This window comes from Balaenoptera acutorostrata, chromosome 9, assembly GCF_949987535.1.
Source record: "Balaenoptera acutorostrata chromosome 9, mBalAcu1.1, whole genome shotgun sequence".
Taxonomy (NCBI): domain Eukaryota; kingdom Metazoa; phylum Chordata; class Mammalia; order Artiodactyla; family Balaenopteridae; genus Balaenoptera; species Balaenoptera acutorostrata.
Window position 1 is genome coordinate 48,942,111 of NC_080072.1, and position 14,701 is coordinate 48,956,811.

Below are 14,701 nucleotides of genomic sequence, written 5' to 3' on the forward strand. Positions count from 1 at the left end.
ATATATGGTGTGAGGTATCAGGACTGAGGTTAATATTTTTCCATATTGATATCCTGTTGTTCCAGTTTATTTTGTTACATTTAATTACCTTGGTGTGTTGGTCGGAAATCAACCAACCCTTCCCCTTTTGGAAAATGGAAAATCATTTGACCATGTATGTGTGGGTATATTCTGGGCTTTCTATTCTGTTTCACTGATCTATGTGTCTATACTTACACCAGTGCCATAGTGTCTTTATCACTGTGTCTTTATATTGTCTTGAAGTCAGGTAGTCCAAGTTCTTCAAATATGTTTTTTCCAAAATTATTTTGGTAATTCTAGGCACTTCACATTTTCATATAAATTTAGAATCATTGTGTCACTTTCTACAAGAAAAAAGCCTGATGGGATTTTAATTGGCATTATATTGAATCTTTAGATCAAGAAGTTGGATTCACTCTTATGTTGCTGGTGGGGATGTAAAATATACCCACACTGGAAAAAAGTTTGGCAGTTTCTTAAAAAACTAAATATGTAGCTACTACACAGCCTTGCAGTTGTACTCCTGGACATTTATCCCAGGGAAATGGAAAGTTTTATGTTCAGATAAAACTTGTACGTGAATATTTATAGCAGCTTTATTTGTCATAGCCCCAAACTGGAAACAACCCAAACATCCTTCCACAGGTGAATGGTTAAACACTGTGTTGGTACGTACAGACTGTGAAGTACTACTCAGCAATAAAAAGGAATGGACTGTTGATACATGCAGCAACTTGCATGAATTTCCAGATGATTATGCTGAATGAAAAAAAGCTAATTCCAAAAGGTTATATAATGTGTTTCTATTTATATAACATTCTTGAAATGGCAAAATTATAGAAATGGAGAACAAACTAGTAGTTGCCAGAGGTTAAGGAGGGAGTGGGAGCAGGAGGGAATGGGTGTGGCCAGAAAAGGGCAACATAAGGGATCCTTGTGGTGATAGAAAAGCTCTGTATATTGACTGTATCAGTATTAATATCCTTGTTGTGATATTGTAGCATATAGTTTTGCAAGGTGTTATCATTAGAAGAAACTAGGTAAAGGGTACATGGGATTTCTGTATTATTTCTTATAACCAGATGTGAATCTACGATTAACACAAAAAAAATTAGTTTAAAAAAGCAATGCAGTGCTGAGCCTGCACGTCTGGAGCCTGTGCTCCGCAACAAGAGAGGCCGCGATAGTGAGAGGCCCACGCACTGCGATGAAGAGTGGCCCCCACTTGCCGCAACTAGAGAAAGCCCTCACACAGAAACGAAGACCCAACACAGCCATAACTAAATAAATAAATAAAATGAAAAAACAAAAAACAAAAACCTATAGATAGTGGGACTAAAGTGTCGAATCACTTTTTTTCTGCATATTTCAATTAAAACAAAAACATCTTTCTCAGTCAAAAAAAAAAAAAAGCAATGCAAGAAATTATAAAGGAAAGGATAGTGTTTTACATAGTGTACATAAAACTTTTCTGCAGATCAGAGAATGTCAAAAAGTTTTCAAAGCCAACAGTAAACTGCAAAAAGATTTGTAACAAATATGACTGATATCAGCAAAGAAGCTGATATCTTTAATATATAAAAAGTTCTACAACTAATTTAGAAAACACTGATATCCGCCTAGATATGCAGTGCACAAAAGAAAACAGTGCAACTGGCTACAAAACAGAAGAAAAATTATTCCATTCTCACTAGTAATCAATGAAATGAAAATTGGAATTCCTTTTTTTCTTCCAAATTGCAAATCTTCATTATATAATCTTGTTCCCAAATAAGGTAAAGTTTTTATCATATTTATTTTCTACCTACTGCTTAGGTTTTGTTGAAATTATGTAGAATTTTAGCTACAAGTGATGTCAGCTTTTACAGGTATTAGCCTTTTATCTTTTAAGTATTTCTTAACAATGGCATTAAATTTCTAACCACATTATCAATGATTATTTTACATTGATAATTCTTATTGATTTCATTTTTTACCACTTTCTTGTATGCAGTATCTTCTTTCTTGAATTTAAATTTTTGATTAATTTTTGTATCTGTCAGAATACTTCCTTAAGTCCCTCCCCCATCCCTCCCCCCCCCCAAATTTGAATTTGTACAGGTTCATCAGCATATGTCTCCGTATGGATTTTTCAAGGTATTTTTACCTAGCATTTATCCATCTGAAGACTTGAGTTATCTTTTCAACTAAAGAATATTTTCTTATAATTTTGATTATTGCTTCCATTTAACCTACTCTGCCCTCTCACTGTAGAATTCTGGTAATTCGGAGATTGGATCTTGGATGGGTCTTCTATGCAGCTTATCTTTTTTCTCATAATTTCCATTTCTTTGCCATATTTATCTTTGTCCTGGGAGAATTCCTCACCTTGAACTTCTAATATATTAATTTGGTTCTCAGTCATGTCTATTTCAACCTACTCTTTTCTTCCTCTATTAAGCTTAAATTTTTTTTGTAATGCTGAGTTTCTGTTTCTAACAGCTCTCTCTTACATTGTGTTTGCTCCCTTTTTTATATTGAAGCCTGGTTGGTTTTATACGTTCAATAACCTGTTGAATATTACTGGGAACATCAATTATAAGCTGATTGACATTAACTCTTGTTTCCTGCATTGACTTTTTTCAGGGGCTATTTACATAGTTTGCTTAGTTTGGTTCCTGTTGTGAGCTGCTGATTTCCTCGTAGGACCAGTGAGTTTTTGTTGCTTGCTCATGTTTCTAATGAAGTTTTGGGTAACCAGTGCCTTGGCTGATACGGGCTACCTAAGTAGTTATGTGAGTCACTGTTTGATTCTCCTCAGCAGGCTTCCCCCTCGTAAACCAAAGCAGATACTCATGGAATTCCAACGGCAAGCTTTGTTCCAGGTGGGGACAAGGCAGCAACATGCCAGAGAATGGACTTCTCTTAGGCATGCAGTGGCTAGGAGCTAACTAGCAAATGGACTTCCCCAGCCTCTGCCCTTGACCAAGGAGACTGTGAGGGCCTTGGGTAGCGAAGCTCCAGTTTACCTAGCATTCCATCCACAGTAAGTTAAGCCTGGGAACTAAGACTGCATTGGCAAGATTCTTGACATACTACTGTTAGTGCTGGTGAGGATGTGATAAGATGGCCAGTTTTTTACATCACTGATAGGACTAAAAATTTATACCATTCTTCTGGAAAGTAATTTGGCAGTGTAAAAAAGGCTTTTAAAATGTCCATTCCCTTTGGTCTGGTTTTCATATTTCTAAAAGTCTATCTTAAAGAAATAGGGAAGTGGACATAGATTTATATTCAGAGATCTTAACTAATATGAAACTTATAAGGGAAAATTGGAAAGAATCTAAATGTCTTATAGAAGAGGCATGGTAAATCATGTCAGTTACGTAGCTGTATGATGGGATACTTTGCAGCCAACTTTAAAATGCCTAATAACATGGAGAAGGGCTCATGATACAATGTTGAATGAAAAAAATCTGGGTGCAACATTTTATATACAGTATGATCCCTCTTTGTTAAAAAAGAGAAAGATATATGTTTATATGTGATAAAAAGGCCAGAGGTAACCACAACACATTGTTATTAGTGGTGGGATTCTAGGTGATTTGTGTTTTCTTTTTAAAACTTGTCTGTGTTTTTCAAATTTTCTACAAATGAGTCTGTGTGACTGTTTTTTTCCCCTAATTATAAATGTTGTAAAAATGTCTCTCCACACTCTACATGGCACCAAAAAAGACCCCTGCTTTTCAGAATTTGTAGGCAAAAAAATGGTTTATGTTAGGGTTCAATTTGCCAATTATCATAATGTGCAAATGGATTTCAAATTCTCCAGCTTTCACATTGTGCGGTGAGCATGGCCGCTGTTGCCAGCACTGGCATATGAGCTCCAGCACGGCCCATCTGCTGCTCAGGCTCGGCTTGGCTGACACAGATGTATTTCATTTTGTTCTTCAGTTTGGCAACATTTTCTCTTTTCTCATTATCATTGCTGGGATTCATTTTGTTTACCAGTTTGTTGTTTTCTTTTGTTCCCTTCTGTGAAGAGGAAGAAGCCAACAATGGAAATTCTGCCTTCTGAAAATGCAGTCCTTGTCCTTCGGGATCTTGGGCATGTATTGCTAAAATGCTCTCTTTCTGATGCTTGCAAGCCATTTCAATTGTTTTGATTAGTAGAAGGCTTTGTCGTGTATTTTTCAAAGAGCTCAGCATTCCTTTCCTCCTCCCTCCTCCCCACCACCCCGCCGCCCCCCAGGAAGATTTGGAAATGGTTCCAAATAGAAATTATAAACATTAGCCTTGAGCTATGCTCTCTCCATCTGGTGTTTGGTACATTTTTTTTAAACTGAGGCTCATGTTGTTTGTTTAATCTTCATCACTACTGCAGAAGCTTGAGGAGTGAGACTTACACTCTGCCCCAAGCACCGTGCGCTTAAGAAGGGATTTTCAACTGAATTGATTTGTATTTCAAAGAGCTGGGGGACAGTCAGCCAGATCGCCAAGAATTTGCTCAAGTGAAACTTGAGAACCGTTAGAATCATCTTAGAGATTTCTTGAATGGATTTGTTGGGATAGGATGGCTGCTGCTTGAGAAGCCTTTTTGAGCCCGACACTTTATTTGGAAGAGACATTCTTTGTAAGACTTTGTTCTGCTTTTTTCTCTAGGTTACCCTGAAGAGACTTATCCAATTTATGACCTTTCAGATTGCATCAAGCATAGGCAAGAAACAATCCTGGTGGATTACCCTGACCCAAAAGAGCCCTCTGCCGAGGAAATAGCTGAAAGAATGGGAGTGATAGAAGAAGAAGGATCAGGCCATTTGGGGTGGGAAATGCCTACTGACCCCAGAGCTCAGGAAGATAATTCTGTTACCTCGTGTGACCCAGAGGCAGAAACATGTTCCTGCTGTTTTCATGAAGAAGAGGATCCCGCTGTCTTGGCAGAGAATGCTGGATTTGGTGCAGATAGTTACCGTGAGCAAGAGGAGACCACCGAAGAAATGTGGCCCCGCGACTTGAGAGATGAAGGGCCAGGCGTCAGTGCTGATAAAGCAGATCCAGGGGGCATGCTGAGGAAGCGGGACCCCCGCCGTTTAGAGTACAGACAGCCAGTTTGGTGAGGTGCCCATTACTCTAGTCCCAAGGTGACCTTTCTCTCCTCTCTGATTTCATCCTTGGCCCTGTGCCCTGTATTTCATTCTCTGTGTTTAAATATCATAGCCAATCAGGCCACTGCCATGGATATCATGTGTCCTTCCTGGTGCTTACACACCTGTCACCTGTAAAACATCACAGTGATCAGTATGAACACAAGACCGCTTCCCTCTTTCTCTTCCTGCCTTTCCTCCATCAGAGAGTTGATCCACTGAGTAATTTTCCATCTATTGTAATTACAGACGGGACCACTCAGGGCAGAGGTCTGACTCTTCGTGTTAGGAGTAACAGATGGTTTACCTGTGAACGAACATCAGATTATACATGATGGGGACATGAGGTTGTAAGAGTGAAGATTTCAGAGTCCAGAATGCCTTATTCTGTGGGCCTTGAGCAGGTTAGTAGTCCGCTGCGCTCAAGAAGAAAACCTTTTTGTTAGTGGGGATGGTGGGGCCAGAGCAGGGTGAGACTCTGCTGTCTGATCTGAAGCCCCTTGCTCACAGCAAGGCCCTTTTTAGGAGCACCCAGGCTGCCTCAGATCTCCACTTTTCTCCAGAGTAGAAGACTCCCACTGACCTCAGAATGAACCCAGAGGCTTGTTGGGGGATGGTTTTGCTCTACTATTGCCTGGATCTCTAGCTTCCTTTATCCCTGTTCTGCTTAACAGAACTGCCAAATGCATAAGTACCTTCGTACCTCTGGTCTTCAGTGGCCGGAGGAAACTTGAGTTAGAGACTTTAGTCCTTGCCCTGCAGAGCCAAGGTTTGAGGCTTCAGGAAAGCCTGCCGAAGGGTGGTGGTCCTGCCACGAGATACTCAGAAGGCCAGGGAGCCGGTGATGGGGAGAGAACCGATGCGCTTGCAGGCAGTCCTTGCTTAGGTGCTGTTTCTGAATGTTGTACCCTCTGGGAAATTTGTCCTCACAACAAATTCAATTGAAACAGAAACGAGGAGGACTGAGCTTATAGACCAAGTGCCAGCCCAGCAGGGAAGTTGCAGGGACCCAATGTAGCAGTGCCCGGGAAGAGACCATTTGCTCCATATTTGGATATCTGAGTCTACTGAGAAAGCTGGGCAAAGTAGGAGGTAGGTTAGGACTGGGAGGATTGTGACCAAACCAAAAGCCTAATCTCTGAGCTGCCATCTGTCATGTGTCTCCTTGAGGTAAGGTGTATTCTGTCTAGTAAGGATGAGTGAATTCAGTTTACAGGTAAGACCTAAGAGTTTAAAGAGGACACATTCCTGAGGATATTCCCAGTCATGAAATGCAGAAGACTTGAAAATTAAGAAATCATGTAAAGGTAGACTCGGCTTTTAGAGTTCCATTGTGCCTGGCATGAGCAAGAGGCCAGGAAAATAGTTTAATCACTATTAAATCACATAAGCATAAACACTGCTGTCACAGGTACAGGATCATATTAAGATAATGTATCAGCTACTGCTGTGCATTTCTTGTTAGTTAATGACTACAGAGAAAAGTCATTGAAGACTGAGTCTATAGAAAGCATATTGTCTCTGTGTGGAACATTTGATTCACTTGTAAAGAATACAGTTTAAAATGTACTGAAAACAGTCTAGATGTAATGTAATGCTGAAGGCAAAAAATAATGTAGGTGCTCTTTACTGTTTCCATAAATTATTTTTTGTGTTGTTTCTCTTCATTCACAATGAGGGGTTGATTTATGAGAAGAGTTCTGGGACCCTGTTTCGAGTTTCTTTTTTGCCTTAGGATATGATTCCCTTATTAGAGGTATGTATTTGTTTCCTTCTAGCTTATTCACTCATGTATTCATTCAGCAGACCCTGCTCAGAGCTAGGCAGTGGGAACAGAAGGTTCAATTCCTACCTTTAAAAAAACTCAGTTGAATGTGGGAGCCTTATCCGATTTATTTTTAAAAATGAACTGTGAACTATAAAAGGGCTCAAGATCGTGAATTCTGGAGGCAGGGAAATGTCGGTCACAGTTCCATCCTTGTCTATTCTAGTTGCAGAATCTGGCCAGCTCCTTAACCCCAAGAACCTTGGCTTTCTCATTCTAAGGCTGGCGGGTCAAAGTCCAGGTCTCACAGGGTAGTTATGAGGATTAAATGAAATCATCAGTGCCTATAAAACAGCACTATCCTATCTCATACAGGATAACCACTCAATAAGCGGTAGCTACTTTACTTTTATTGTACAAGGTTTTATGCTGTATTTGAGATATGGACCCAAATCTATAGGAGCACAAAAAAAGATCATTTTTGCTAAAGTACTTCAAGAAACTTCACAGAGGAGGTGGGTCTCGAGGGATGCTAAGAACTTCTCAGCTGTGCAAGGAAGAGAAAGGACATTCTTGGCAGAAAGAGTGGTGGTAGAGCAGTGGGGTGTGAAAGTAAAAGGGTGATGTTCAGGTATTTTGATGAGGCTGGTATGTAAGGTGTCACATAACCAACTCTTTTTTGGAATGTTAATCTTTGGGGGAAATTGGCTTATGGAAATAGTTCCTGCTGGAAGTACTAAGACCTCATGATAGCTCTTGCTGCCCTGGTTCTTGGTGGGTTTATATAGCAGGAATATATTTATGTATTTATATTTCAAAAATTTTAATGTACTTTTCAATAATTTCAGATTAGGCAATCCTTTTTGGATTTTTCAGAATTATGTTATTCTTCAGGGATGACAATTATATTTGTATATACAATCCAGGATGACCAAAATCATGGGACTGGTTTTTGTTGTCATGCCTGCTGTCTCTTTCCTCCTGGTCTTCATTTCTCCAGAACTGATCTGGGCTGAGTCTCCTGGCACTAGGTCTGCAGTGACTTTTAGGCACCGTGGCAGAGCACAGTCATACCTCTGGAGGCAGATAGTTGGCCCAGGAAACAACTGCATCACCTGGGACCATGCTTGGTAAATCAGGTGGGTGATCCGGCCAGGAGATCCCCTTTCCTGGTCAGAATAAGAGCACAAGGAGAGTACCTCCTTAGTTCCAGGACTAGTGCTATGTGAGCTCAGGAGCCAGGCCCAGAGAGCTGCATAGAGGAGTGCAGGCACGTTTGGCCTGTAGAAGAGATGGCTTGTGAGGACCCCACTCTCTGCACCCTCTATGGCCTGGATGATCCAATGACTTATGGTCCAGTCTGGGGCACTTTGGGAAAAGGGAGCTTTAATTATGCCAGGATAATAGCTGTCAACTAGGACTTGGGAAAAGGGAGCTTTAATTATGCCAGGATAATAGCTGTAAACTAGGACTCTCCATGGACCGTGTCCAGGGCTATTGACGAGATTTGTCTTTAACCTGACCACTAAACAACGAAAATCTCTTTCCTTTTTAGTAGTGCCCTGCAAATGTTATTTCCCAGAGGCAGAGCCAAGGAGAGAGGCCACAGTTCAGGTAGGAAATGCTGTTGACCACATTAAAAACTCCAAATCTGGGGTAATAAATAAACCAACCCTACTTATTACCACACTCTTAGATTCCCTCAACCCAGACTATTTATATACCAAAGGAAAATCTAATACTTCAGCTACCCAGCAATGAGAAAAACATGAAGTATCACAGACTTTGCCTTGACCATTTTCACACAAGTGTTTCTAAAATGTACCTAACCTTATGTTTTTCCTTTCCCATTTTCTTATACAAAGTAAATAGGCCAAATTTCTCCTTTTTCTTGATTACTCCTTAACTCCTCTAAGCACCAATTTCCTCATTTACGCACTGGGAATAATACCCGCCTCGCAGTGCTGTGCGCAGTGTCTGTCCAGGGTGTAGCCTGTGCTAGGTGCTCATGCCAGTGCCACCAACAGCATCACACTCTGTCATCAAGTCCTGTGCTGCTGGGCTGTGGCCCGTGACACCCTCCAAGGCTACCCTGACTGCTGGGAATGGCCCAGAGCACAGGTCCTGCAGTCTCTGGGTGACTTCAGTTTTGACCTCCTCCCTCAGGATCAGACCCATAGCCTTCATGTCTGCTTCCAGCCACAACTGCAGCCTCCCTTGCTGTTGGCTTCAGATCTGCCACAGGCCGAAAAGAAAATTCCCAAGTGTGTATAGTATGTCCAAGTCCTGTTTAAACAGGTTAGGCTGCTCTGCATAGGGCTCCAGGAACCCAGTGGCTGGGTCTTCATGTTTTCTATCACTTGGGCCTTTCTCACCTTTTTTCAGCTCTATGGTCCTGTTTTTGTTCGTACGGGCCAGGCCCACAGGGGTTTACTTAGGAAGCAGCAGCCCATTCTTCCAGCTGGCACAGCTGCCCCTGCAGAGGATGCTCTAACTTAAGTACCTTCTGTCCTTACCCTTCTTCTAGCCCCTCCAGCCTCTGCGTGTGTGGTCCTGAGCATCCTTAAACTTGACGAGCTCGGCCAGAGGGAAGACAGTTTCCACCCATATGTGATGGTTTCTAAACAAGCTATGCTCCCCTTGTTACCACCACCCTCCTGCCCACCCCTGAGGCTCTTAGGACAGAAGGAATGAATGATGTAGAAAAAAACTTTTAGGTAAGAGACATGTTTTTTCTTTTATAGGGGGAAAAAAGTGCACAGCAGTGTTGAAACAGTTCAAGTTTAATTTGTTGATATATGGTTTGTGGTCTGTACTTAGACAAACACTAAGTTCTACAACATACATAATGTCAACATGGGAAAATACCAACTTTGTCATTGCACATACCAATAAATAAATACATTTGCTCCAGAATACCAAAGAGTTTATTCAAAAAGTCACTTAATAAAAGCACAGTTTTGCAAGTTTGTCTAAAACTTGATGATTTTGAACAAAAATAAAATGTCTGACCACTCCAAAATAGGAAAAGACAATCTTGTGCAAATAGACATACACATTCTAGGCATTATGAAAACTGGCTAAATGTATGCTCCCAACAAGAGAAGTGTCACCATCCTAAGTCCCCTTAGTCACCAAATGCAGGATTAAAGAGGCCAGAGTCGGGCTTCCCTTTCTAAGCCACTGTGTTACTCTCTAGGAAATTCTGGATCTCGGCCTAATCTCCAGCTCTGCCTGGACCTTGATAGGGAAGGAGGGAGGGACAACAGAAGAGAAGAGGAAAGGGGTGTGACGTCTTTCTTAGGAAAGAAAAAAGGCACGGTGATGAGCTAGAAAGTGATGAAAGCAAGGATCAACTTTCATTCACCCTGAATCCTACTGCAAGCTGTGACAGTCCAACCTCCTTATTTTGTAGGTGAGAAAACAGACCTAGAAAAATCACGTGGTTTGCTCAAAATCACATGGTTACTAAGTGCAGTAGTGCTTTCTGTAAGACCAACCTGCCTCTCAACTTGGTTGGAAAATTCAAAAACCAAACCCGTCCCAAATACTTCTGCTGTACCTTTCCCCCCATATCCTGAGATGACAGAAAATTACAAACAGGAGGTATGGAAGGACAGGTGACCACTAAACTCAAACAAGAGCCCATCCTCTGGCCTGTTCCTGGGGCTGCTACAGTTCTACGAGCCAGGGCCCAGGGCAGTGTAGGGTCCCAAAGCTGGGCCCTGAGTGCAGTGGAGTCAGGCCCCACTCAGTGCTGGGCACCACAAGAAAGCAGACTCATTCAGCTATCTGGAAAAATGTGCTCTGAGGGCCACCTGGCATCCTGAGGTCACAGGGGTATCTCAGCTGGGGTGAAGAATTGTAGAGAGGGACAGGCCGGTGTTACCGCAGGAAGGCAAAGCCAGGGACTCCATCTAGGAGATGGAATTTGTGCTTGCATAACAAAGCCGTGGACACAGCCAGCCCAGCCTCTCCCCTCACTGTAAGGAAAGCACAAGCATCTTAGTTTGAAGTCATCACTGTGGCTTGTTAAGTTCAGAACTGCCTCTAAATATATGGTAAATTCATTTAGAAGTAAATGCCCCACCATTTCCAGAGCAAAGAAAGATGTCTGCTTCTACAGTTTTTGTTGCCCTTGTCACTGAAGGAGGTGGGCCCCAAATGTTGTCTTCTAGCCTGTGATTATCACACTCCCTGGCTTTTAACACCTGTCCTCAGCATGGGTCTGGACCTTACATGCTCGTTCTGAATTAGTGTCATGGTTTTTAAGGCACATTCAACTAGAATAAGTTCAAATTCATCCAAAAGCACACATGCAACACACCAATTTCTTCAGGTAATGCAAAGTGGGAACTGAAGAACTAAACTTTTTGGGATGGTGTCTTCCTTGGAGAACCTTGGGAGAAAGAGTTGGTACTTTCCAAATTATACTTTCTGATCAAAGAGCATGAAATGAACAAAATCCACCGGTGATCATAACTACATCCTATTCCTTTCCTATTCATCTGTAGAAATATGATTGTAATAGGAAACCTCAATTGATTGTTCACAGATTGCCCTTTGCCCCAAATACACGCAGAGACACACAGACACACAGACAGACACAGAGCACCTTGGAGCCAGAAGGAAAGAAAAGCCAGAATTGGGGAAGAGTTAGTTAGGGAAGTGAACTTCACTGCTCTGTAGAACTGTTTGGGGGCAGAGGGCATAGAGTTTGGGGGTGTGGCCCCAGGAGGAGTTAGAGCTAGGAGCAGTTACAGAGGAGCTGCCTAATGTCCCAGCTACTCAACACCCTTAGGGACTGCTCATTCCATCACCAAGTTCCCTGCCCAACCAAGGACCATCTGGTTAGAGAGTATGAAGGGCAAGAACTCTTACTGTGGGAGAGGCTGAGCCCAAGTGGTCTCCAGGGGCCCTGGCAGCTTTATGAGTCTTTGGGCCCATGGCTATGAGGCCAGTGGTCAAGGAAAACCAGCATCACCAAGAATGGGGTCTTAAGAACAGACCTTGCAAAGCTGGGGTCTTAAGCAGGTGACTCGAGTGCTACTGCTTGTCACTCAATGCCCAACAGAGGGTTTTGTTGCTGAGCTACCCTTTTCCATGCCCAGGCTGGAACTCTCAGGCCACATTCCTGACCCTACCAAAACATCTGTCAACCCCCTCCCCTGTGTACTAGAGGAGAAAGCAGGGGACTACTTTTCCATTGTGCTTCTAATGAATTTTCCACTCTGCCACCAGGATCCCCTCTCTCATGAGGATCCAGAATCAACCTGTTCTACCTTAAAATCATTGACCCAGAGAAACAGCTTGACTAGACTTCAGAGATCATCTACTTTCCATCATTCTAAATGTCAGCAGGTCTCTCTTTTCAAAGTCAAGAAAGGAAGAGCCAAACTGGGACTATGGAAAGGAGGACGGCACGACAGTATTTCATTGGCAAGTGGAACAGCTCCAGTATAGAAAGTTCTAGTGCCCTAAAGATGGCCCCAAGTCAAGAGCTGTCTAGAAACTAGACCATGTTAACAACCTGGATCATTGGAGGGGCCTCTCACAGAGACATGCCCCAGGAGTGGGCAGATCCCTGCTAGAACAAGAATGCTTTGCTTTAAGTACTCAACGTAGGAAAACCCAGATTACCAGGAAATAAGAGCATACTACTCCCACTGAAGTCAAAACAACTTCACCTCAGAGCCTTGCTAACATGTTTAAAGTATGATTTTTACTTTTTAAAAAACCGACTTCTATGCAGTCTTTCCAAGCAGATCTATCTACTCTGAAGTGGGGAACAACTCTTGCTTGCTTCCCACTGATCCCCGATCTCCATCTGGGCGAGTAGCCGCTGTCAGGGTAAATGACAAATAGGCAAGACTGCGCAGGTCTTCAGAGTAGGTGCCGCCACCCAAGGAGGCGGGCGGTAGAGGGATCAGGCGCAGCCCTGGACTCTCAACCACCTGTCACACCTAGACAGCAGAACGGGCAGCGGCCTCGCTAAGGCCTGCCCTCGGGGAGGAGCCAGGCACAGGCCGGTCCCTACCAGACGGACATGCAAAAATCCAGACAGCTTTCAGCAGGGAACTGCCCGACTTCCCACTGAAATGGTTTCAATGTCACCACCTCTTGACATTTCTAAGTCTCTAGAATCAGGTGCACGGGCATGCAGACTGTGCCCTAGGAAGGTCAGAGAGAGCAGTTTCTTGGGGGATGGTGGAAACAAGGAAATCAAGGGAGCTGAAACTCCGAACTCTGCCCCTAACCAGCCAGGTGACCCAGGGCAAGTCCTATTTTCTAGATGATCTCTCAGGGTCCTGCCACCTCTGATCGCTTGTGGTTCTAAAACATTTCCTGCTCTCCTTACCCTGTCCCATTCCCAGCTAAGAACAACCACATACAAGCCCTCAGCGACCACAGCCTAGGCTGACTGCAGTGGGAGCTGAAGCACAGGCAGGAGCTCCAGGCACGCCTACCTGTGTGCAGACTGGGGCTGGTGTCCTGGGGTTTGTGCAGGGACTGCTCAGCAGGGAGCTCCCGGGGCAGCTGACGGAGCTCCAGGACAGCCCTGTCCCATGCGCCGCCCGTACGCTGAGCCTGCGTCCTGCAGGCCCCATCCTCTAAGAGATCTGACCTTGGGGGCTGGCCTCCTGCCGCCTCTGTGCACACAGAGAAATCAAATGAGCTCAAACCCTAGGCCACCAGCCACTTCCCACAGCCACAGCCGGGCCCCTGCAACCCTGGCAAGGTCCTGCCACTCACCTTTCCCCATGCCCGTAACTCTTCCCAGGCCCAGCTGAGGCCTTCTGAAGCTGGAGGACTTCCTGTAGTTGTAAGGGCCAGGCTCGGCTACCCAGCCCTCTGCTCTGTAAAGTAGGTGTGCCCTAACACTTACACTAACACACACACTCGCTGTGCCCCTCACAGTTGGGCTGAGTGCATGGCTGGGCCCCAGCAGCCCTGCACTGTGCTTCCTCTCCCCCTACACCTCTTCCTGCCTCCCCGGCTGAAGAGGCTGCTCAGCTTGGCAAACATGACTGCAGCAGGATACTAACCCAAGGGTGGGGGGTGTGTGTGTTGATCTTGGGGCACAGAAGGAATTCACGCTGGTCCCTTCATATCCCCCACTCCTCTGCCTCAGCAGTGGAGGCGCAGGAGCCAGTTCCTGGATGGCTGGGCCCGGGAGCCCACTGAGAGCCAAAGGGTCACCTGGCACGAGGCCTATGTACAGGGGGTCGGCAGGGCTGTCTCCGCAGGCAGGCAGCTCCACTCCAGGCTGGGCAACCCCAGAGGGCACGAGGCGGCCTCTACTCGCAGGCCAGCTTGCTGTCGAAGCTGGACAGGGCAATGGCAAAGGCCTGCAGCGCACACAATGGGTAGTTGTAATCCATGGTGAACACGTCCTCTGCTACACGGCCAAACTGCATCACAATGTAGTCCGCTGGAGCCAGGCACAAGCGTGGACAGAGACAGAAGGGCAGAGCAGGGATGGCGGAGATGGGGAAGGACAGACACCCAAATCACAAGAGGGAAGAGAAAGCGAGAAGCAGAGAAGCCAAGAGAATCCCAAAGGAGGTAAAACAGACCAATTGGGAGAAGTGGCAGGAGAGATGGAACAGGTGGCAAAGGAGAAAGATACATACAAACACCAGGAGACAGGGAAGAAGAGAGGCAGTCCATTCAGAGGGTGTTCCCACACCCGAGACTCCGCTGAGTGCACAGAATCTAGGGTCAGGGCTCCAGAGAAGGTTCCTCCAGGGCCTCCCGGTCATTATGGTTAGAAAGTTTACATCTAATCTAA

At 44.4% G+C, this 14,701-nt stretch overlaps 2 protein-coding genes across 10 annotated transcripts in view; one reads left to right on the forward strand and one right to left on the reverse strand.

The window, feature by feature from the left end:
• Positions 1–6,786, forward strand: part of RIC3 (RIC3 acetylcholine receptor chaperone) — a 47,088-nt gene extending 40,302 nt beyond the window's left edge. For 3 of the 4 annotated variants that reach the window (XM_007172814.2, XM_007172815.2, XM_028164144.2), the window contains one exon: positions 4,663–6,786. In XM_007172814.2, the coding sequence (XP_007172876.1) occupies positions 4,663–5,117 (455 nt within the window). In that variant the 3' untranslated portion in view covers positions 5,118–6,786. The remainder of the gene's footprint in view (positions 1–4,662) is intronic. The other variant, XM_028164146.2, reaches the window with a different exon arrangement.
• A 72-nt stretch (positions 6,787–6,858) lies between these two features.
• Positions 6,859–14,701, reverse strand: part of TUB (TUB bipartite transcription factor) — an 89,972-nt gene continuing 82,129 nt past the window's right edge. For 3 of the 6 annotated variants that reach the window (XM_057553400.1, XM_057553396.1, XM_007172816.3), the window contains one exon: positions 6,859–13,559. In XM_057553400.1, coding sequence (XP_057409383.1) covers positions 13,264–13,559 — 296 coding nt within the window. In that variant the 3' untranslated portion in view covers positions 6,859–13,263. Of the gene's footprint in view, positions 14,342–14,701 lie in introns of all 6 variants that reach the window. The other 3 variants (XM_057553399.1, XM_007172817.2, XM_057553398.1) reach the window with 2 other exon arrangements.